The sequence below is a fragment of the Babylonia areolata genome, chromosome 34 (assembly GCF_041734735.1).
Source record: "Babylonia areolata isolate BAREFJ2019XMU chromosome 34, ASM4173473v1, whole genome shotgun sequence".
NCBI classification, from domain to species: domain Eukaryota; kingdom Metazoa; phylum Mollusca; class Gastropoda; order Neogastropoda; family Buccinidae; genus Babylonia; species Babylonia areolata.
The window spans coordinates 7,614,722-7,640,386 of record NC_134909.1 but is presented as its reverse complement, the minus strand read 5'-3'; the positions used below and the strand labels follow the sequence as shown (position 1 = coordinate 7,640,386).

Below are 25,665 nucleotides of genomic sequence, written 5' to 3'. Positions count from 1 at the left end.
TGTTTTGTTTTGTTTTTCTTCATTTTCTGTTTTTCTTTTTTTACCTTTTTTTTTAAATTTTGTTTTGTTTCGTGTTTTTTTTCTTTTCTCTTTTTTACATATTATGTTTGTGTGTGTGTGTGTGTGTGTGTGTGTGTGTGTGTGTGTGTGTGTGTGTGTGTGTGTGTTGCTTTTGCTTTTTCCATCCGTCATTCCTCAAACTCTAATTCTTTTACTTTCAAAATGAAAGAAAAAAAAAAAAAAAAAAAAGCATTATATAAAGGGTTTTTCCCCCCTTTCTTTCGAGATTCTGCATCATTTTGACAAAGATTATATGAAATACTGTTCTGAGAATTATTGCTTTTGTGTTTGGCTGTGAGCGTGAGGGGGAGGAGGGCGGGTGGAAGGGAGGGGGGCGAGGGGGGTGTTCTGTTTGGGGGATGGAGAAGGGAGGTGGGCGGTCTTAAATCCTCGCATTTTCCCACGTTTAAAAAAAAAGGATCTTCAGTGTGTGTGTGTGTGTGTGTGTGTGTGTGTGTGTACATATGTGTGTTTGTATTACTGATGTGTGGGGGAGAGGGGGTGTAGTCCCCCGTCCTCTTAATTCCCCCCGCCCCATCCCTTTTTTTATGTATCTTCCATCATCTTTTTTTTCCCCATTTCCTTTCTTCTTTTTTGAGGGGGATAGGCAGGTGGCACTTTTTTATCATTATTTTTTTTTTCTATCTGTCTTCCGTCCTATTTTATTTTTCTTAAAAAAAAAAATCTCCTCCTTTTCTTCAGTTCTTTTATTATCAGTGTTATTGTTTTATCTTTTACTTTATTTTTATTTTGTGCTGTTTTTGTTTTGTTTTGTTTTTTGTGTTGTGTTGGTTTTTTCTTTGTTTTGTTTTTGTTCTTTATTTCTAAAAAAAATCAGAAATGCTTTTAATGTTTAAAGTACGTTCCGAAGGAAAAAAAAAAAAAAAAAAAAAAAAAAAAAAAAAAGGAAAACAAGAGCAATGTATGGAGACTTGTTTTTCTATATGATTTTCCTTATAGTCAGTAACTACATCATTTTGTTAAAAATAACAGCAGGCCAACAGAATTGAGAAATATTGCTTTATGCATGTGCACGTGAGTGTGCGTGTGCGTGTGTGTGTGTGTGTGTTCTTGCCCGTGTGTGTGTGTGTGTGTGTGTGTGTGTGTGTGTGCGTGTTAGTGCGTGCGTGTGTACCTATGTGTATATTTGTGTGCGTAATGTGTGTGTGTGTGTGTGTGTGTGTGTGTGTGTGTGTGTGTGTTGTTTTGTCTGTTTGTTTGGGAGGGGGAGGGGGTTCCTAAAACCTCCCATTTTATCTTTTATCTTTTGTTGTGGATGGGTCCTCCGTTCTCCTATTTTTTTCCAATGTCTTTCTTTTTTTTTCCTTTTCTACGATTTTGTTATTATCAACGTTTTTTTGGTTGTTTTTTTCTTGCTTTTTTGCCTTTTTCATTCCTAAAATGCTTTTAATATATTGTGTACTTTCCAAAGGAAAGGAAAAAAACAAAAACAAAACTAAAAAAAAAAAAATATTTATATTTGTATTTCTTTTAATCACAACAGATTTCTCCGTGTGAAATTCAGGTTGCTCTCCCCAGGGAGAGCGCGTCGCTGCAATACAGCGCCACCCATTTTTTGTTTGTATTTTTTCTGCGTGCAGTTTTATTTGTTTTTCCTATCGAAGTGGATTTTTCTACAGAATTTTGCAAGGAACAACCCTTTTGTTGCCGTGGGTTCTTTTACGTGCGCTAAGTGCATGCTGCACACGGGACCTCGGTTTATCGTCTCATCCGAATGACTAGCATCCAGACCACCACTCAAGGTCTAGTGGAGGGGGTGGGGGTGGGGGGGATGGGATGGGGGATATCGGCGGCTGAGCCGTGATTCGAACCAGCGCGCTCAAATTCTCTCGCTTCCTAGGTGGACGCGTTACCTCTAGGCCATCACTCCACATTAACCCAACATATCAAAGAATTGGGGTTTTTTTTCTGTCTTTTATAGTCAATTACTACATCACCTTGGTAAAAATAAAAGCAGGCCAACAGAACTGAAAAATATTGCTCTGTGCATTTGTGTGTGTGTGTGTGTGTGTGTGTGTGTGTGTGTTTGCGCGCGCGCGCTGTTGGAGCTGTTAAGAGATGAAGTTACCGATAAACTGACGACATACTGATGCTGTCAACCGTTGATTCAATGTCAACGGTGCTCTCAGGAGGTCCGTAAGATTTTTGGGGGCAGGCACGTGAAATGTTTCTTTTTTTTCTGCAAGACTATCCCTGGACATGGCGCTTGTCATGGCGACGTGGTCAGCTGGGGAGACTCTTTCTGCTGTTTGGTTTCCGCCCACCTCCCCGGATCCTCATGGCACACAGGATGATAATCGCTATTCCCAGGAGTATAGCGACTGAAGCTCCAGCTATCACAGCTGGAAGCTTCGTTGTGTCACTTTCTGGACCTGCAAACAACAGTGCCAAGGTTCAGTCTGTGTCAGAGTACTTCCAGAGTTTCTGGGAGGAGAGGTGTTAGTCGTTTAAAAAAGAACAATAGGAGTGTTGTTTCCCCAAGATAAAAACAATAACTCTCCATAGGCAGTGTCAGTGATCATAACTGCTTACACGCAAATACGATTCTGCTGGATATGATTTTTACCCACAATGTTTTCAAATTAACATGCAAGCTGAAAAGAACGCAAAACTACACACCTGAAAAAACAACAACAACATGTGATTAAAAAAAACAAAAAACAAAAAAAAACCTCTTTCATTTGGATCCATCCATCCAACAGAAAAACGTGCTGTGACAGGTAGACCTCTGCTGACTGTGCGGGGTGGGTTGTATGTGACATGGTTTGCTGTTTGAAATGGTGAGCGATCTGAGCTTCAGTAAACCGTCTGGACAGAAACTGGTGTCAGGACCGGAACGGTGTGGATGAAAACTTAGTATGAATAATGAATAATGTGGCTGAAACTGCCCATGCTGGAATCCAAACCTCAACATTTCACACAAACACAAACACATAAAAACCAAAAAAACGTGTGTGCGCACACAAAAGCAAACTGTGAGGAGGTCCTACACGTATCGTCATTCGAAATACTGCAATACTGTAAGCCTCCATCCAGTGTTAAGACTTGCTCTGGCTGGCTCTTGTGTTCTCCATACATCATTCGTTCTAAAATTACCAGCATGCTTTTTCCTTCAACCATCCCGTATTTCCCTGCATTTTTTTAGTCACTCGGACATAGAAGTTGATACGCCAGTTACAGTAGTTGTATGAAGAACAGCGACTTAGAATTAAGTCTGTCGAGTGGACTTTTGTAAATATTTAGCAATGGAATGAAAAAATGGTGAACATAGGCTTATATAATAGCCATGGGAGATGGATAGGGGGTGGAGGAAGAGTTGAAATTAAAATGACTGAGAGCAGGTAGGTATATAGGTTGATTGATGATGTTTTGGATATCAGATAATACAATATTCTGTCTTCCCTATGTGTTGGCATGTCACGGACGTTAAAAAACAGAAATCGTGACGGGGAAGAGAGGGGACAGAGACAGAAAGAAAAAAGGAGACAAATACAAATGGTTTATTGTATATCGGCCTAAGGTCGTTATACATACACATGGGAAGGGGGTGGGACGGGTGGGGGTCGGGGGTGTGGTTGGAGAGGGTACATTCTGGATAATTACATCAACAGCAAGAACATTGTTACAATATATAAATTATGGTGCTGCCAAATCTCAATAGAATCACACAAGCTGATAAAAAGTCTTTTGGGATTTTCTGGTTATTATCAATGTTTATCATTCAGCTGGCAAAAATTCAAAGGTTGATAAACTTCTTTAACTATCACACACACACACACACACACACACACACACACACACACACACACACACACATACACACACACACACACACAGAGTAATAATAATAATAACAACGTGTTTATGATGTACACTTCCTTAGTATTTTTAACATGTTTGCAGTGTCATTATAAACTTACACATTCACTAATTTCAACAAATCAAACATACAGAACGTATGAATTCAATGACGTTGAAAGCATCAGTTTAGTAATCATCTTTGATCATACAAGATCTTTTCTTGATACCATGAAATATATATCGAGACAAATTACACCTATGTAGGTCATGGTCACTTGGAGAAGTATGCAAATGGGAACTTTCTTTGAATCTTTTAGAAATTTCATTTCTTAGATCTGAGCGTTCAAACAGAAAATGCAATTCATTTTCGGTTTTTCATATACAAAATGGGCACCATTTTTTTCTGGTTCGGGTTGCTATAACGAGTGATATAATTGCTGAGTGGAAGTACACCGTGCCTGATCTGAGAGCGAGAAACTCTAAAGCAGTAAATACCTGTAATCATTATGTATTTGTCTTTCTCAAAGACAACCTTAAATATTCGATAATGTAAATATATCTCTTTGTCTCGAATACCCTGGACCATTCCTGAATAGATATGTCGACCAGACGTTATATGAAAATATTCAGGAACAATTTAACATCCCAAATCCCTTGTTGTAGCCTCATAATACCGAAACCAGTGTAACATAAATTTTCATTTATTTGTGTAACCCAGCAGTTTTTTTCTTTTCTTCCTCTTTCATCTAAATACCGTGACATGTCATAAGCTTTTCGTGGTAACCGTTGTTGATCCATTTCCAGAATATTAAACCAGTATCTAAGACTGTTTATGAAAAAGTTCACGTACAATGGATAACGTCTCATTTTGCCCAACACCATCTTATTGGGTGTTCGCACAGGAACCCCTAAAATATTTTGCATGCCGTGATACTGACCTTTTCGATATTATCCAATCGTTGTATTCCCCGTATTTCAGAAGAGTAAAGTAATATTGGGTTTTATTTTCGTATCAAAAATATTAAAGAAGGTATTGGGCGATATTTCTTTATATTTTCGAAAGGGTCTGTTTAGGCTTCATAGCTCTTTCTTGCCTTTCGTTACCAAACGAACAGCAGAAAGATAAGAGAGAAAATGAAACAACAGAGTACATGACATATAATGATACACTGACATACAGAGTGAGACAGAACAGAAACAAGTAGTACTGCTGCTGCTGATTTTCACAAGTATTTATAGAGGATTTTCATAACATGAGTATCAGCCAGCAGGTTAATCGGTACCACTCACAGTGGCAAGTGTTATCATATATTTTTGGAATCGTCTATGTCCCTAGATGTCGGAAAATCATGATAATGTTGTGAATGTGGCAGCTTTCTGCCTGTTATCACGTGATTTCTAACCCCACCCTGCCGCGTCGAGAACGCGCACCGTGATCAAGCTCTGTTCTCCCAGAGCCTAAACCACTGAAAATAGAAAAACCATTATTGAACAAAAAAAGATGTATAATAGCATACTAAACAACTTTTGTTCTTATAAATATATCAAATTATTATTTGTTCGTGAAATGTAGTGGCGTTTTGAGGATTTCATGACATTCACACAAAATTCGGCATGTCGTCTTTTGTCAAAGCTAAATCGTTAGATATAGGAAGACACTTTATGAAGCAAAACGAAGCGCATGGGACTTGTGAACATCTTTTATTCTCATAATACTATCAAAATGTTGATCGTTTCGGAAAAGTAATCACTTTTGTGAGTGTCATCAAAGATTACGCAACATGACAAAATTCTCAGTTTGTGTTCTGCTCTGCCTTAATGCTTGCAAAGAAAAAAGTACTACTAAACAATAAGATGTAGAATAGCACGCAAAACAACTTTTGTTCCTATACATTTATCAAAATATTATTTCGTTCACGAAATATAGTGCCGTTATGAGGATTTAATGACAAAATTCACACAAAATGCGGCACTTCGTCTTTTGTAAAGGCTACCTAGTAAGATATAGGAAGACATATTTAGAAACAAAACGAAGTGCAAGGGACTTGTGAACAACTTTTATTCTCATAAAATTATAAAAATGTTAATCGTTTCGGAAAAATCATGGCTTTTGTAAGTTTCATCAAAAATTACGCAACACGACAAAATGCTCAGTTTGTCCAAGTCGGTATAATGTTCTGCCTTAAAGGTTGTAAATATACAGGTAACCGCTAAACAACCAGATGTAGAATAGCACTCTAAAAAAAATTGAGCAGAAATAGATGAAAGTCAAAGTAAAAGATATTGCATTTTGACCATGGGCACACATGCAAACTGGGGGAGGGGCAAAACAGAGACAGTACTTGAAGAGCTAAATCTATTAACGGTAAATCAAACAGGAACCATTGTTTTTATCATCTGATATGTGAAATTATCGCACATTCTTATGATATAGGGATTAACATAAAGAAAGTAAAATCTATATTTTTCCTATGTTTGTGTCTGTTTCAGACGGCGTCAGAGGGCAGTACTGACCACCAGAAGTACTTCTGATTGATAAGGACCCAGTTCCATCATGGCAGAAGCTCCGCTTAAAGGAAGACCCAGATTAAAGTCTTTAGCTGACCAGTGTATCATCCACCAACAGACTTACAAATGTGATCAAAATGAGTCTGATTTCTCCAAAGTCATTCCAGTCATGGGAAACTTTGCTTGAAGTGGCTAAAATAGGGAATCATGCACCTATGCTGGATGCTGCCAAGACGGTAGTTGGTATGGAAGTACCAAAAATAAAATGTCATAGGTACTGCAGAACTGTCTTCACTATGAAATATAAAGTGAACAGCTTGAAAAGAAAAGCAGAGGAACCAGTTCAACCACGTGAGGAAGCTTCGCAAAGCGGCAAAGTCGAGGACCATCTTCTACTTCAAGGGTTCTTCCAAAACAATGTATATTTGTGAAAAGTCTTCGATGTATTTGAAAAAATCCAACACAAGAGAACAACGCCACTACATTTCACGAACAAATAATAATTTGATATACTTATAAGAACAAAAGTTGTTTAGCATGCTATTATACATCTTTTTTGTTCAATAAAGGTCTTTCTATTTTCAATGGTTTAGGCTCTGGGAGAACAGAGCTTGATCACAGTGCGCGTTCTCGACGTGGTAGGGTGGGGTTAGAAATCACGTGATAACAGGCAGAAAGCTGCCACATTCACAACATTATCATGATTTTCTGACATCTACGGACATAGACGATTCCAAAAATATATGATAACGCTTGCCACTATGAGTGGTACCGACCCCCTTAATTTGAGGGGCTGGCTGAAGGACTAGAGGTAACAAAAGGTAAACTAAATGTATTTTGAATCACATGCGCATGTGCACACTCACACATCTATATATTCATATATGGAGGGGGAGAAGGGTCAGGGATTACAAACAGAAAGATACCGTAACTGTAGTTGAAGGTGCCATACCATTTGGTGATGATGTGGATTGTGGTGATAATGAATCTGAAACAAAAAAAAAGAAGAAAAATGTTGCCTTTACACCCAACCTCTGAAGACAACATTCACTGCACATAGATGTATGACATTGAACGGATATTATGTTTCATACCAAACTATCACACATCGTTGTTGTTAAAGTTCTGATTCGTTGGTTTGGAACTCATGGACCTGACCAGCCCAAAGTACTGTTTCAAAATGCTGGAACCAGCACTCTGTAAAGTCACTGACTGATTCTATCAGTTCACGTGTATGTTTACACACAACGTGTGTGTTTTGTTTAGGGACAGCTTAGCTTGCAACATACAAGTTTCTACTCAAGACCTTGATTTTAAGTCCTTTGAAGTGTGTGAAACTCGGCTGGCCTTCGAGAACCAGCATGTTACATTCCTCACAGTCTATAGACCACCACCAAACAAAAAGAACAAACTTTCAAACAAAATGTTTATCGATGAATTTTGTGATTTGCTGGATTGTTTTATCTCATGTGATAACATTTTTACTGTTGGTGATTTTAATTTTCATTATGACTCAACTTCTGACGCTAATGTTGCTTCTCTTAAAAAAAAAAAAAAAAAAAAAAACAACTTGAAAACTATTGTTTACAACAGCTTGTTAAGGGTGCCACTCACCGTCACGGTACCCATACATTGGACTGGGTCATAACAAACAGTGAGAACAGTGTGACAGATCTTGTCATTGTTGCCATTTAATCTTAAGCTCATAAAGCCTGTAAAGATAAAGAAAAATGTTTACTTACGCAATTACAGATCTTTAAAATGATAATCTTTTAAAAGCTGATGTTTCAGAAGTATTTGCCACCAGTCTGTATACCAGTGACCTGACAGGAGGAGTTTGTATTATACTCCATTTTTGGTGATACATATACTTACCATGTCAAACTGATGCAATTTAGGCCTATCGGTTTGCTCTGCTTGGCCAAATTTCGCGCGGCTAACAGTGAAAAGACGACCCGTCTTTCCCGGTCCGCTCTTAGCCAATCAAACGCCTCTAAAAGCTGTAAGAGCTGAATCATTCCGTGGCCATCAAGAAAAATGCCCCATGAGAACCACTGCAGAGACGTGGGGACGGAGGGGCGGGCATTCGAGTTTGACATGGTAAGTATATGTATCACCAAACATGGAGTATAATACAAACTCCTCCTTTTGGTGTCATATACTGTACCATGTCAAACTGATGCAGAATTAAAAGGAAATGGAGGAGGGAAACGCCTACTTGTTCATATGGGGAGCCCTAGTAAATGAGACATCAGTGTCAGCAGCGACAAAGGAAATCCCCTTTGAACCGTCAGTTCTGGTCATACGGACTTCCCTGAGGAAGAAGTTGATGAAGGGATTCTTAGACCGCCAGAAGGCTGCCTGCAAGAGAATGCTGCAGTGACGCTAAGTGCTGGAAAGCAGCCAAAGTAGCTCTGGGATTAAGACAGCTGATATTCCTGTGAGAATGAGAGTAGGCTCTACGAATGACTTGAGAAACCTGGTGGGAAATGGTGCCTGCAGCGATGTCTTTCTTGTGATTCTCATTGAGGGAGATGAAAAGAACGCCAATGGCGAGACCTATCCCAATAGTATTTGAGACACCGAACAGGGCAGAGATGCCTATCCTCATCATCTTGGGCAAGAATATCAAAGGTTTGACCCTCAGAGAGGGGTAAGGGACCTCGGGGTCTTGGATCTTAGCCAGGATCTCGTGAAGGAAAGGAAGATGGATGGAATCATCTCTGTGGAAGGCCAGATCTTGTGGCATTCCACTAAGACCATGAATCTCACTTCTACAACGACCTGTGGCCAGCAACAGAAGGAAAGTGGTCTTCAGGGTAAGTCAAAAGGAATAGTCCCCAATGGCTCAAAGGGTTGTTTTCGAATGAAATCCAGCACCAGGAACAAATCCCACAGGGGCATTCTTCTTGGGTTTCTAGCTTCCTTCAGAGAGGCGCCCCTAGCCACGTCTCTGAGCAGGAAATCCACTTCAAAGGCGGGACCACCTAGCTGTTTGATTGTGGTACAGATGGCAGACCTGTGCCCTCACACAGAACTAGCAGACAGGTTGAGAACCGAGGAGCAGTGAGCCAGAAAGTTGGCCAGCTGCATGCTCGTAGGGTTAGTAGGGGGAACGTCCTGAGCCATACACCACCGCAAGCATTTCTTCCAGTGAAAGTCATACAAAGTCTCAGTTCCCTCCCTCCTTGCTTTGGTGACTATGGAGAGGAGGTCAGAGGAGGCACCCCCTGGGTAAGCGCAGCCGACGCAGAGGCCGACAGAGGGGTCGAAGACTTCAATGACAGTTCCAACCACACAGCAGCCACGCGTGCAGGTGGAGCAGTTGAGGATTGGAATGAGGAATCCCCAAACGAGGCTGCCTCAGCAGATGAGGTTTAGTTTCGAGTTTCAGGGGTGGAACATGTGTCAGAGACTGAAGGTCCGGATACCAGGGCTGGGCTGGCCATTTTGGCGCAATGAGAATCAGCTGCGGGTGTTCCAATCTGGCTTTCCATATCACCTTGGACAGAATTGGAAAAGGAGGAAACACATAGGCAATCAGACTGCTCCAGTCTAAAGAGAGAGCATCCACTGCCCACGCCTCCAGGTCGGCGACCAGAGAGACATAAGTGGGAAGTCTCTTGTTGAACTTTGTGGCAAAGAGGTCCACCATCGGCCGAAACCACCGTTCCCACACCCCCTCAAGGGTGTCCTTGTCCAGGGTCCACTCTGTGTGGATGACACTCTTGGACCTGCTGACAGCATCTGCCAAGATGTTGGCTGTTCCTGCTATGTGTATCGCTGAAAGTGCAACGCCCTTGCCGTATTGTCCGTGAACAAGCAGATGGTCTTGCCAGTGGCCTCCCCCATGAAGTGCAGGAGAGCCCTGCAAACTACCTCCAGTTCCAGAACATTGATGTGGCATAGGCGCTCCTCCAGGGACCAAGTCCCTGCTGCATGGAGTGAGTCCATGTGGGCTCCCCAGCCCAGGGAGGAGGCGTCTGTAAAGAGTGCCACCTGAAGAGTAGGTGGGGCTATGGGCACCCCATGTGTCCGAAGAGGGGTGGTTAGCCACTCTGATGTCACCTCGAGGAACCACTCGCCCAGACATATCCGGGTATCCCATGGCTGAGTGCTCTGGGACCACCGTAGCCTCAGTGCCCTCTGAACAGGGTAATTGAGAACCCTGCCCAGGGGAATGAGATGTGCCATGGACTCCATCATGCCCAGGAGGGAAGAAAGTGTCCGCGCTGTTGCTTGGGAGGAATGGCGCAAGTGGCTGAGGAGGCCTGCCAGGCAGTCCCAGCGATCTGGCGTAGGAGAGACTATTATGGACCGCATGTCGAATCTCATCCCTAAGAAGTCGAAGGGCTGACTTGGGGACAGATCGCATTCTCCTGGTTCGTGAGGAAGCCCAGTTGGGAGCTAAGGTCTAGAAGTCTGGCCGTACGACTCTGGCACAGGGCCCGGTATATGGAGGGGCCCTGGTGGCCAGTCTCTTCAATGGCATAGAACCATGGCGCCCCTGGGAGGTGTGGGCTAAATATGAGGCCACCTCCCTGTTTGTCTCTGCCCTGTGGCTGACAAAATGGGGTGCATACTGGCCGAAGAGGGAGTGGTGCTGCACTGGGATGGACCGCAGGGCAGCCCTCTCCTCTACTGGAAATGTTAGAGATGCGGAGAACGGCATCACGCTGAGCTAGCACAGTATTGAAGTGAAGGCTGGTAGCTGTGTCTGCAGCTCCCATGAGACCAGATGCTACCCTATTGCCAAAAGTGTTTAACCTCTGATCGGTGAAGAGGCCCGGCAGGACAGAGGAAGGAGACCCTGTGTCTTGATTAACGGGTCGCTGTTCCCACAGCTCACTGGCCCTGTGTAGGAATGTGTCGAAGAAGGTATAAGCCATGGAAACCTCGAGGAGGCAGCGGCGGGCCAATCTGTCCCACTCTGCTAACGTTTTTAAAGATAGAGTAGCTGAAGTGGAAAAGGTGGTGTGCTGTGAGACCAACATCCTGTCCTGCACAGAGGGCTCCGCTTCCCTGTTGGCAGGGTGGTCATGTGTGTACAAGGACCACACCCCACCCTTGGAGGAATCTTTAAGGAACTTGCCAAGGGAAAAAGCGCCCGGGACAGAGAGGGACTCCCTGCCTGGAGGAGGGATGGAAGCAGCACCCCTGACAGTGCAGGCTGGCTTGTTAAGCCATTCTTGCACCATTTCTGGCACTCTGAGTCGTCTGGTGGTTCTGGAGTTAGAGTCACATGGACTAAGGAGGGTCAAGGGTAACAAAGTAGCCTGAGGGACTGATTCGTCATGCGTGACCCGATTGGGGAGGGTCAGTTCGAGCTCCCTAAGTCCGAGTTTGGTTCAGGCTGGTCCCAAAGGGAAGCGTGGGCTCAATCTGCCCCCCCTGGGATGGGGGCGAAGAATGCTCATCTGCTTGTTCATCCTCATCCGAAGACAGGGGCTCCCACTCTTGTTTGCAGTCCATCCCCTGCTGGGTGCCATCCCAAGTGGATGAGCCCGTTGGGGCGTCCTGTGAGCTGTGGTCATTCCAGTGGGATGAACTGGGATGATCCCGAGCAGGGACCATTGCCGCAGCTGTTAAGTCCTTGACGCCTGAAGCAGGAGGGGAGTGTGTGGACCGTAGGTCCAACCATGCTTGGGATAGTGAGTGCCACACCTTCTCATTGAGGGCATCCCTGGATGCAAGAGGGACCTATGAGTGCTGTGAGGGGACAAACACCCACTCATCTCCCTGTAGGACCGAGGGCTGGGTAGGTGGGAACTGCAGGCTCCCCCGGGCCGAGCGGGGCCCCTCAGGAGCCGTTGGTCCTGACAAGGACACGGGTGTTCAGTACTGGCACTTTAGTTGGCCCAGCGAAAGTTCATGAACCCAGGAAGTATGGCATGGATATAAATAAACGCGGCTGACAAACCGGCACTCGCTGTACGCTTGTTCAGCGGTAAATCTGCTTTGTTTCTTTCGCACATCATCTTCCCGGATGGATCGGAAATAACGACAAAAGAAGTGGGTTTCTACAAGAACGCAAAATAAGCTTTCCACTGACTCCAAACACAATATGTTTTCTTACATAGCAATTGTCGCGGCAACGGTTGAAACATACATGACGAAAGAGAAGAGAAGGTCAAGCAGAAACATGATCGCAAAAATCGTAAAATTTAAATCCCTCTCTAAGAAAACATGGGCTTATTACAATGAAATCGTGAAAATCACCAGAACATTAACATGCCTGCATGCAGATCAGCCCACCTTTTGAGTTGCAGATTTTTTCTTGTCAGCACAACAAGTGTTTAAATGAACACACTGTGGCATAGTGAGTGCGAACAGCAGGGGAATGGAGAGCGGGGTGAGTGTAATCGCTGCAGGAAATGTGTGGATGCTGTGAAAACGTGGGAAAAGTGGGGCGGGGGCTGCGGGGCCGAGTGAAACAAAAAAGGCAGTGTCCAGGTTTGGCGCACGGGGCCAGAAATACCGCGGTGAATGCGCCGGCCAGTGCAGAGTGCGGTGGGAAAGTCTGCCATTTAAAAGAATTTGACCCCAGACGCTAGACGCTGCACGAAACTAAAGAGGTGGATTTTGTGCTTGGCTGAGCAGCCGTGAGGAGGCCGTTGTGACCGTGGAGGTCACCTGTGGGTTGACAAAGGCCTGATTTGTGGACTGAGTGGCAATATTGGTCGAGGAGCTCGACCTGACCGACAAGAAGTCGATCCCACTTGTTGGAGCTGTGTGTGTCACCCTGTGAAATGTGCTGTGTTGGGTCCGGTGGGGAGCGGACAAGGGGTTAGCCCCTGGTCCTCCCAGCAACCCAGCGTGCACCATAGGTGCGCCCCAGTAAGGGTAGAATGGGGGTAACCACCCGTGGGCACCAGCCATCCTGTGACCCCAACCACAAGGGTCACTGGCACCTTGACATCCATGAAGGGAAAAACCTGGCGAAGTCAGAGGGAGGTCAGGTCTGACTTGGGTGTCAGTCCCGCCGGAAGACGAGCGGGCTGACTGCCCGGAATGGCTGGACACATGCGGGCCTCCCCCAGTAGGGGAGACTGGCCAGATAGCGGGAAGACCTGCAGAGCAGGTGGCCACGTGCCCCGAATCCCCTCCCGTGGGGAGACTGGGGTGGCTTGGCCTGGGGTGGGCAAAGTAGAGGTCCCCACCCGGAACCAAAATTTTCTCCCCCCCCCCCCCCTCCCAGAAGGAGGAGGGGGAGAGGGGTCGGCAGAGGAGGGAGGAGGGGGAACAGCAATGGGGCCCCTGAGGGCCGTCTCCGCGAGTCCCCACCACCAAGAGAAGACTTGCCACTCCCCCCTTTCACTGCCTCGCGCTTGGACACCTCGGGAGGCGACGCTCGTACCCCTTTCCCCCCGGTCCCCTTCATGACCGTTTTACTGGTACGAGTGTCGCCTCTGCGATCAGCGTCTAAAGACGCATCGCCGCGGTCCCTATCGGGAGGAATCATGAGCTCTCGGCCTGGGAGAGTCTCTTGCTGGGTCTCGATCCAAGCATCATGATTCCCGCCGTCGTGGGATGGCATACGAGGCATGGTACCCACGCTTAGGCACCCAGCGAAAATCCGATCCCCAACAGAGAACGGAAAGACAGGATCGACTTAGAGGCAGAGAAAAACGAACGATTTGAGGGGACTGAGTCGAATCGAGTACACAGAATGTAAGAATACAAAAAACACAAGCTGCATGTAGAAAATCAGGGCATATGAATACGCTTAATAGTCAAAAAAAAGCGTAAGACGAGACAGAACGTAAACCTGAAAAGAGGGCGTTGAGAGCCTTGGCCAAAGCAATGATTCAGTGCTTATAGCTTTTAGAGGCGTTTGATTGGCTAAGAGCGGACCGGGCAAAACGGGTCGTCTTTTCACTGTTAGACACGCGAAATTTGGCCAAGCAGAGCAAACCAATAGGCCTAGTTTGCATCAGTTTGACATGGTAATTATATGACACCAAACATGGAGTATAATACAAACTCCTCCTATCAAGTCACTGGTATACAGACTCAGGGATCAGGATCGACATCGGTCATTGACGCATTTCATTTTGAAATGACCTATTGTTTTTCAAGTTGCCAGGTCACATGACTTATTGTTTTTATGACCAGTCGGTCAACCAAAGTAACCATCTCTCTCTCTCTCTCTCTCTCTTTAACGATCGCGATCGCTTTGTCGTCTGCTCCTACAGGAAATGACTATAAACTGGTTTATTAAAATACGGATCCGTGACGAAACGAAATCCGAAACGAATCTTTATCGCTGCCTTTCGCGAGCTTCGGCGAGAAGAATTGGCGTTCCCACTTTTGCATTAACCGAGTGCAGTTATTATTATTAAAGTTTGAAAAAGCCCGGGACGGGTGATATTTGACCTACTGATTTTCAAAATGACCTATTGATTTTATGTTCTTCCGGTCATATGACCTATTGTCTATTGAACCCAACCTGATCTCTGCAGACTGTTGACAAATACTTCTGAAACATCAGCTTTTAAAAGATTAACCACATTTTACAACACTTCCCTCCAGGATTGATAAACATGCCCGTCTCACAATGCATGTTGTGTTTGATCGTTTATGTGCACCCTGGATGTCTCTTGAAATCAAGATGGCAAAACAGCAGCGTCGCTCCGCTGAGCGAAAATGGCGAAAATTTCGTCTGGAAATTTTCAGGCAGATATATGCTCACTTACACAATGTTGTAAATCAAATGATCCGTGATGCGAAAAAGAAATACGTGTGCGACAGAATTACTGTAGCTGATTCCTCTAGAGTTCTGTTTCGCTTGGCCAATCAGATGATGGGGAAGGATGTCAAAATTGTTCTGCCTAGCAATATACCTTCTGAAAATCTAGCTGATAAATTTATTGATTATTTTACTACTAAAATAGAGATGATTAGAAGTATCTTCGATTCTCCTACTGATTTTGGCGAATCTGATACTTTTAATGGAACACAGTTCACTACATTCCAGACAGTTACCAAGGAACAGGTCAAAGATGTCATCCTCAACATGCCAACGAAATCATGCAGTCTCGATCCTATCTCACATTCTATATTTTACCAATGTTTAGAAGAATTACTACCTATTATAGCCAATATCATGAATATATCCTTGACCTCAGGTGTTGTCCCACAGTCCTTCAAGCATGCCTTGGTGTGTCCCGTTTTGAAGAAAGCTAGTCTTGATCCCGAAAACCTGAAAAACTATAGGCTAGTATCAAACCTCCCATTTCTGTCTAAAGTTTTAGAACGTTTTGTGCTTGGCCAGCTTATGAAACACCTTGAGATCCACAGTCTCCTGGAGCCATTTCAGTCAGCGTACAGAAAGGGACACAGCACGGAAACGGCCTTATTATGTGTGGTCAATGACCTGTTGCTAGCACCTGATGCAGGCAAGGTATCCATTCTGTCACTGCTGGACCTTTCTGCAGCATCTGACACGATTGACCATGACATTATGGTCAGAAGGTTGTATGCTGTGTTCGGACTCAATGGTATTGTTCTGAAATGGTTTCATTCCTACTTATCAGGTCGCACACACTCTGTCCTTGTAAATGGAAACCAGTCTATTCCGTCTGTGCTCAGATATGGGGTACCACAAGGCTCCGTCCTGGGACCTGTACTCTTTACAATGTACACACAACGTCTAAGTTTGATCATCCATCAGTCTGTACCTCACCATCATCTATTTGCTGATGATTCTCAACTGCATTATTCGACGATTCCCTCTGAAATTAGGTGTTTAGCTTCTAAATTTAAAACTGGCATAAAAAATGTAGCAAAGTGGATGAAATAGAACTTATGTTGACTGGTAATAAAAATAAGCTCAAGCAGATAAATACAACGTCTATCATTTGTTCTGGCATATAAATTTCTTTTTCCATTTCTGTCCGCAATCTTGGTTTCCACCTCGATTCATCCTTCACGATGGAAACTCATGTAAACCACCTGTGTAAAGTTATTTACTTTCAGCTTCATAAGATTAGTAAAATCTGCCCCTTCCTGTCTGTTGATGCCGCCAACAAACTTGCTGTTGCCTTCATTCTATCCCGCTTAGATTATTGTAATTCTCTCTTAGCAGGCCTTCCCAATGATAAACTCTACAAGCTCCAGAAAATACAGAATAGTGCAGCTCGACTCGTCCTTAAAAAGACGAGGAGAGAGAGTGCTACTGCTCTCCTGTGGACACTTCATTGGTTGCCTGTTCAAGCCAGAATTGAATATAAAGTTGCCTGTCTGTTCTTTCAGTGCCTGAATTGTGATACCACACCCTCTTATCTTTCTGAGCTTGTTAACCCGTACTTGCCAAACAGAACATTGAGATCTCTTGATTCCTCCCAGCTAACTGTTCCCCGATACTTCCTTAACTCCTGTGGAAAGAGGTCATTTTCCGTCTTTGGCCCAACAACTTGGAATCTCTGCCTATTGCTCTCAGACAAACAACTCATCTATCTACATTTAAAGCAAATCTTAAAACTTATCTCTTTTAAAAAATACTTGTCATAATTCAAATAGTGCTGTTGTCCCAGGCCCATGGCAATGCGAATGTGTGTGATGGGAGAGTGGAGAGAATGGAGGTGGGTAGATGGATGGTGGTGGTGTAGTTCGAAAGGGAGAATGACCAGATTTTTACCCCTTTTACCTTTTCTATCCAAAATTTTATTTCACAATTTTTACAAAATCTATGGCATGCAGATTACAAATATGTTCCTTTTTTCATGTATGTATTTTAAGTGAAAATTGCTCAGCCGTTTAATCATGTGTGTGTCTGTGTGTGTGTTAGTGTAAGTGTTGGAGTGTAACAGTTGTAGTATTGATAGTATGTTACTTTGTGAGTTTTATACATTGTGTTTTTATAATATTAATGATTCTGTTTTATGTTTCTACTACTTTTTATATGCTTTCTTGTTTCACTTTAGGCACTGGATTATAAAGCGCTTAGAGCTTGCTTATGCTTGTATTATAGCGCTATATAAAAATAAAATATCATTATTATATTATTATAACGTGAATCAATATGATAAACCTGTGTTTGAGTTGTCTCTGTATCTGTACCAAGCCAACATCAGTTTAATTACTTATCTAATGTGTTGCATGACTATCATTATGAATATACATGTTCTAAAAAGTGACTGTGCTTTACATGTTTAATCTTACATGTACTTGAGCCAAAAGACAAAATTCAGGAAATTTACTGACAATAGAATTTTACTTTACTTTATCTTTCAAAGCGCCATTTTCATTCTAAAGCTAGTATAAAGGGGATCTTTTTCAAATGACATAATTTTATTATGATACAGTATTCAAAATTTTCATTTTCTTTGCTTATTTGATTTCTTATTTATTCTTTTACACTCACTTCTTCATAATGAATTGTGGTAGTAGCTGGTGCACTGTTGTTCCAGTGTGTCCTGAGCATGTGAGGTTTTTTTGTGTGTTTTTTTTTCATTTATATTATGTATATATCTATTTATTTGTTTATCTATTCATTCATTCATTTATTTATCGGTTAATATATAACTAGTGTTATATGACATGTTTTCTTATGAGGTCTACGTTTTATTTATGAAGCTGTGATAATGCACAATTATCTTTATAAATGAATTTGAGTGACTGTGCTGTAAATGCGTTTAGCCTATCTATATTTCAATGTCAATGACAAGCATTTTTTCTTACCCAGTAAACATCAATTTCATTACTTTTTAGTTACTGTGTTGCATATTTTAATAAATCTTAATGTTCTGAAAGTGACTGTGCTTTTTTTAATTTTTAAAAATTTTTTATTTTTTTAAAAATTTATTTATTTATTTATTATTATTATTTTTTTTTTAAAGACTGTGCTTTATGTTTTAATCTTACGTGTACTTCAGACAAAAGCCATATTTCTGTGTATTTATATACGACAAAGTTGTTTTGTCTTGTCTTATCTTATGGATGTATCATGCGAGACAAGATTGTGAATAGTGCTTTAGTATAGATATCAGATACAAGTGCATACAAGTGTTGTGAAATATCTAGTTTTATGTGTACAATAGTACTTTGGATACAACGGCATTGTGTTGAGATTAACAACAAGAAACGTTGCTTCCTCTGCAGTCTCGAAACTTCTTCCTCACAAGAATATCGTAAGGTCCTTTGACACACTTTGGAGAATCTGTTCACAGAGAAAAAGGTCACACAAGCTCTCGAACTCATTATCAATTACAGTGAGTTCAATCCATCTGTCTAACAGATGACCGGAACGAATCAAAAAGGTGGAAAAAAGATTCGTTCAATTCCTGACGAATGGAACGAAATTTTGATCTGAATTCTTTCACCATACACCTGAATTTCCGAAGTAATTCAGACATCAAATCCTCCCATTTGATATCATTTCTTGCCGACAAAGTACGGTACAGTGACAAGGCATTGCCTCTAAAGAAAGATGCAGCGTACAGTGGCCATTTTTCCTTGGGCCATCCACAAGAAGTGGCATGAGACTCAAGCCTAAACAATAATGAACTGATCTCATCTTTGTTTCCATCAAAAGGGCGTAGCTTGGGAACGTAAGTGGACTTCTCACCACAACTATTTACATGTCCATTTCCTTCTTCTTCTCTGACAGTCTTGGAAGCTTCCAATTCAAGCTTTTTCATTTAAAATGACAGAGAGCATGTAGGCATATAGGTTGATTGATGATGTTTGGGGTAAAAGCTGTACAGGACATATACTAGGCCTTTTACTTGTTGATTGGAAAATGCCTTTTACGATGTTTAAAAAACAATTTGTTTTATTCTTTTTTTTCATAGTTTTATGCAGAAAACACTGGACTTTTTTTTTCAATATATGCCTGATTTTCATTTTGATCTGAACCATTGTTATCCACAAAACACGCATTATCTTTCTCTCACATATATATTGAATATCAGATGATATAATATTCTAAAAGAAATCGTGACAGGGAAGAGAGGGACAGAGACAGAAAGAAATAAAGAGACACATACAAATGGTTTATTGTATATCGGCCTAAGGTCGTTATACGAACACATGGAAAGCGGGTGGGACGGGGTTGGGGGGCAGGGTCTGGGTATGGTGGGTGTCAGGGGGTGTGGTTGGAGAGAGTACATTCTGGATAATTATACCAATAGCAAGAACATTGTTACAATATATGAATTACGGTGCTGACAAATCTCAACAGAATCACACAAACTGATAAAAAGTATTTTGGGATGCTGTGGTTATCACCAATGACTATCATTCAGCTGGCAAAAAATCAAGGTTTGACAAACTTCTTTAACTATCACACACACAGAGAGAGAGAGAGAGAGAGAGAGAGAGAGAGAGAGAGAGAGAGAATAATAATAATAATAATAATAATAACGTGTTTATGATGTACATTTCACATGTCCTTAGCATTTTAACATGTTTGCAGTGTCATTATAAACTTACACATTCACCAATATCAACACATCAAACATACAGAAGGTATGAATTTAATGACGTTGAAAGCATCAGTTCAGTAATAATCTTTGATCATACGAGATCTTTTCTTGATACCATGAAATATATATCGAGACAAATTACGCCTATGTAGGTCATGGTCACTTGGAGAAGTATGCAAATGGAAACTTTCGCTGAATCTTTTAGAAATTTCATTTTTTTAGATCTGGGCATTCAAACAGAAAAAGCAATTCATTTTCGGTTTTTGATATACAAAAGGGGCACCATCTTTTTTTCCGGTTCGGGTTGCTATAACGAGTGATATAATTGTTGAGTGGAAGTACACCATGTCTGATCTGAGAGCGAGCAACTCTAAAGCAGTAAATACCTGTGATCATTATGTATCTGTCTTTCTCAAAGACAACCTTAAATATTCGATAATGTGAATATATATCTTTGTCTCGAATACCACGGGCTATTCCTTAATAAATATGGCGACCAGACGTTGTTTGAAAATATTTAGGAACAATTTAACATCCCCAATCCCTTGTTGTAGCCTCATAATGCTGAAACCAGTGAAAGATAAATCTTCATTTATTTGTATAACCCAGCAGTTTTTTTTCCTCTTTCATCTAAATACCGTAACATGTCATAAGCATTTCGTGGTGACCGTTGTTGATCCATTTCCAGAAGATTAAACAAGTACCTAAGACTGTTTATGTAAGAGTTCACGTACAATGGATAACGTTCCATTTCGCCCAACACCATCTTATTGGGTGTGCGCACAGGAACCCCTAATATATTTTGCATGCCGTGATATTGAACTTTTCGATATTATCCAATCGTTGCATTCCCGTATTTCAGAAGAGTAAAGTAATATTGGTTTTATTTTGGTATAAAAAAAAATCGTAAAGAAGGTATTGGGCGATATATCTTTATATTTTCGAAAGGGTCTGTTTAGGTTTCATAGCTCTTTCTTGCCTTTCGTTACCAAACGAACAGCAGAAAGATAAGAGAGAAAATGAAACAACAGAGTACATGACATATAATGATACACTGACATACAGAGTGAGACAGAACAGAAACAAGTAGTACTGCTGCTGCTGATTTTCACAAGTATTTATAGAGGATTTTCATAACATGAGGTAACATAAGGTAAACTAAATGTATTTTGAATCACATGTGCATGTGCACACTCACACATCTATATATTCATATATGGAGGGGGAGAAGGGTCAGGGTTTACGAAGAGAAAGATACCGTAACTGTAGTTGAAGGTGCCATACCATTTGCTGATGCTGTGGATTGTGGTGATGATGAATCTGAAACAGAAAAAAAAGGAGAAAAAAGTTGCCTTTACACCCAACCTCTGAAAACAACATTCACTGCACATAGATGTATGACACTGAAAGAAAATTATGTTTCATATCAAACAATTACACATCGTTGCTGTTAAAGTTCTGATTCTTGGTTTGGAACTCATGGACCTGACCAGCCCAAAGTACTGTTTCAAAATGCTGGAACTAGTACTCTGTAAAGTCACTGACATGTCCCTGATTCTATCAGTTCATGTGTATGCTTCCATACAACGTGAATCAGTATGATAAACCTGTGCTTGAGTTGTCTGTGTGTCTGTACCGAGCCAACATCAGTTTAATTACTTATCAAGTGTGTTCCATAATTATCATAATGAATATACATGTTCTAAAAAGTGTCTGCGCTTCTAAAAAGTGTCTTCGCTTTACATGTTTAATCTTACATGTACTTGAGCCAAAAGACAAAATTCAGGAAATTTACTGACAATAGATTTTTATTTCAATTTATCTTTTCAAATGCCTTTTTCATTTTAAAACAAAAATTTTGTACAAAAAGGATCTTTTTTCAAATGACATCATTTTATTATGATACAGTATTCAAAATTTGTCATTCTCTTTGTTTATTCGATTTCTTATTTAATCTTTTACACTCACTTCTTCATAATGAATTGTGGCAGTAGCTGGTGCACTGTTGTTCCAGTGTGTCCTGATGTGTTTGTGTATGGAGGGAAGTTTTGGAGGTAGGTGCGACGACAGGTGTGTGTGTGTGTGTGTGTGTGTGTGTGTGTGTGTGTGTGAGCACGTGAGTTTGTTTTTTTTGTTTTTTGTTTTTTTTATAGTTTTTTTTTCTATTTATGTTATGTATATATCTATTTATTTGTTTATTTATTCGTTCATTCATTTATTTATCAGTTAATATCTTATTGATGCGTTATATGACATGTTTTCTTATGAGGTCTACGTTTTATTTATGAAGCTGTGATAACGCACAATTATCTTGATAAATGTTTTTGAGTGACTGCGCTGTAAACGCGTTGAGCCTATCTATATTTCAATGTCAATGACAAGCAATTTTTCTTACCCAGTAAAACATCAATTTGTAAACAAAGTGAGTCTATATTTTAACCCGGTGTTCGTGTGTGTGTGTGTGTGTGTGTGTGTGTGTGTGTGTCCGTGGTAAACTTTAACATTGCCATTTTCTCTGCAAATACTTTGTCAGTTGACACCAAATTTGGCATAAAAATAGGAAAAATTCAGTTCTTTCCAGTTATCTTGTTTAAAACAATATTGCATCTCTGGGATGGGCACAAAAACTTTTTCTTTTCTTTAAATTTTTTTTTTTTTAAGAAGCCAAATTACATGCAAAATGAATTTACTGTTCTGACATTTTGAAACAGCATCAAGAGCAGTAATTTTTATCATTTTTTGTTGTTGTTGTTCAGACAGGAACTTCTTTTGCTAAGCATGGAAGTTATATTTCTGGTGCATGTCTTGGTGCAGATAGTAAAAAAGGGAAATTAATCTGTAATTAATGTTAGTGGGGTTAATTTGCTTTAAACTGATCTTTCTCATCTCAAACATTACATTTTGAAATTATACTCAATACATAAAAAGCTTGTGTGTTTTACTCTCAGTGTACAGGGTTTTCACTATGTTCATTTGCCCAAGTGGCCTTCTTCGGAAAATACTAAAATCAATACTACGAGTGGACTTTATAGATCTATTGGCTGAGCCCTGAAGGTCATGGGCAAAAATCAATTTCAACACATTATCATACATATTCAAAGCGCGTGCTCATATTCCTCGAGAACGCAAAGGACGCCATTTTGTTTCAAGTAGTTGACCTGCCCGTTCAATCCTATATTCAATTGACAATACAGGATAATATGTACTGGAAAGTTGGAGGAGACCATTAAATATTTATTCAGAGAAAGATTTGTGAACGCCTCATCATTTACTGGATTATGCCCCAAACTGCCATAAAAATATTTTTAAAAAATCAGTCGAAATTCACAGTTAAAAATAATAAACCATGAGAGTTAATACCCTTGATGAAACGTAAACATTTCCAGTCTTGACTTTTCTCAAAATTAAGTCCTTTTCACTTCATACGAAGTTTAGAAGTACTTGTACTTGGCTCTACATGTTACTAGTTTAACAAAATACTCAATTTTCATATCAACCTAAAACTAAAAAACTAGAATGAACATATAAGAGAAACTGAATCGACCGTGTTGTACATTCCCGGCGGGTGTAACTAAACTTGTACATCTATCTAGATCCAGAGAAAACTGCTAAATGTTGCAGTGTGATTGCAGCGATAGCCACGTCTCTTTTACCGCGGACTTAAAAAGAATTCTTAACTGCCCTTAAAGATTGTTTGAATGCCCAAGATACACCAGAATAATATGATTTAAACAGCGTTCTCACTGTGAATACCGCAATCGATTTATCGCCCTTTTTAAAAAAAGCATGTTTAAATGTTAAATTTTTGAACGTCAGTTAATTAAGGAGCCACGATAGTGTAATGAGTAAGACAGTTTCTTCTCAACTGAACACGCGGGGTTCGGATCTGCCTTCACACACACACACACACACACACACACACACACACACACACACACACACATATATATATATATATATATATATATATATATATTTAACACGAAGCTTTATAATAACAAATATAGAACACATTTTAAGGATTACTTTTTTTTTAACAGTGTATCACAAGCGATTTTTGTTGGCGTTGCCTCTCTTGTTAGTTATTGTGTTGCATACTTTCATAAATGTTAATGTTCTAAAAGTGACTGCTTTATGGTGTGTTTTTTTAAATTTTTAATTATTAAAAAAAAATATCATTACGTATTTTTATTATAATATCGCAGGCTCAGCAAAAGGTAATAGAAGATAGATGCAAGAAACAGACAGGGCGTGAAGGAGGGATGGAAGTAAGGACGACAGAGTGTAGAATAGCTCTTGTGGAATTAGAGCAATGTTTGTATATGTTTGTGCGTGTATATGTTTGTCCTCTTGAAATGTATTACGTTTACAAAAGGCCTGTATTTATTGATTAAAAAAAAAAAAAAAAAAAAAAAAAAAAAAGGGAGAGAGTGGGGGGGGGGGGGGGGGGGGGGGCGTTTGAATTGTTTACTTTTTAATCAAGAAAATCTTATGACTGAACTGATTTCAGTTGTTGCGTTGTTCTTTAGTTCTGCGATAGAAAGATTGTGCTGTACTTTTGCAATTGTCTGGTGTACTCAGAACAAGGGGAAAAGCCTTATGACTTAAGAATAAAAATCACCCGTTTTTTTGTGTTTATTTCACTTTGAAATGGTTATATATATTTCTAAACATTGGCCTTTTGTGTTTGTAAAAGTTCATGAAAGTTCCAGACTGGATTTGTGATGATGAAAAAGATCGTTTGAAGTCTATAGAAAGACGCGTTATAAACCACCAGTATACCAGTATCTTTTCTTTAAATATATCTAATATATATAACTTTTTAAAACTTTTTTTTTAAGCATTGTGTGATATTCTCAGGGGCATGTCTATGTTCCCCCAGGTTTATATTTCCCCAGTTCTTTATTCCCCCAGGCCTATGTATGTTTAATCATACATGTACACTTTTGGGTATTGATCAACACTGGTCAGTGGTCAGCACTGGCTGTGGTCAGTGGTTAGAGGTGGTCAGTGGTCAGCAGTGGTCAGTGATCAGTGGTGGTCTGTAGCGGTCATGACGTCATAAAGTGCGCTAACACGATAAAACAACGCAATCTGACGATTTTTATGCAGTGTTAAGTAATGGTCAGAAGTGGTAAGTCGATAGTGGTCAACGAATGGTCAAACCCTGCCAAGACATCCCAATAAATTGAATAATGCATAACCGTCACAAAATGATGCAGGTTGAACTATCATAGTGTAGAACAGCGTCATTAGTGGTGGGACACCTGCTGTCGACATAATGGACAGACGTAACAAAATAACACAGTATGAACACTTTCGGGTCATGGTCAATAGTGGTCAGGGGGAACTTTGAGACCTGGCTGAAAGAAAATTGGGGGGGAACATAGAGCTGACCCCATATTCTCTAGCTGACAGTCCACTGCCAATATTGATCTTTAGATAACATCAGGGAACATTGGGGAAGCATTGTTTTTCAAAGAGGATATGAAGCCAGGGGTAAGGAAACAGAACCATGTTCACCTGTAGAAGTTCTGCTGTAGTGGTCAGCAGTGGTTCTAGACATGGAGGAACTTCGACCTGGCTGAAAGAAAATTTTGGGGAACACAGACCTGACACCATATTCTTTAGTGGAAAGTCCATTGCCAGTATTCATCTTTGGATAGCATCAGGGAACATCAGGGAAGCATTATGTTTGCATAGAGGATATGAAGCCAGGGGTAAGCAAACAGGACCATGTTCACCTGTAGAAGTTCTGCTGCTGCTTAGAGCAGGTGTGGATAAGTTTGTCATTGGCTGGACTGAAATAACGCACACTTTGTTTTATTTCATTCAGGAATTTAGATAG

At 40.9% G+C, this 25,665-nt stretch overlaps 1 protein-coding gene across 5 annotated transcripts in view; it reads right to left on the bottom strand.

The window, feature by feature from the left end:
* Window positions 1-2,014: 2,014 nt before the first annotated feature.
* The window catches only part of LOC143277658 (uncharacterized), a 615,105-nt gene continuing 591,454 nt past the window's right edge, over window positions 2,015-25,665 (bottom strand). For 2 of the 5 annotated variants that reach the window (XM_076582560.1, XM_076582557.1), the window contains 3 exons: window positions 21,102-21,137; window positions 7,343-7,378; window positions 2,015-2,453 (listed from right to left, as the gene is read on the bottom strand). In XM_076582560.1, coding sequence (XP_076438675.1) covers window positions 2,305-2,453; window positions 7,343-7,378; window positions 21,102-21,137 — 221 coding nt within the window. In that variant the 3' untranslated portion in view covers window positions 2,015-2,304. Of the gene's footprint in view, window positions 2,454-7,316; window positions 7,379-21,075; window positions 21,138-25,665 lie in introns of all 5 variants that reach the window. The other 3 variants (XM_076582561.1, XM_076582558.1, XM_076582559.1) reach the window with 2 other exon arrangements.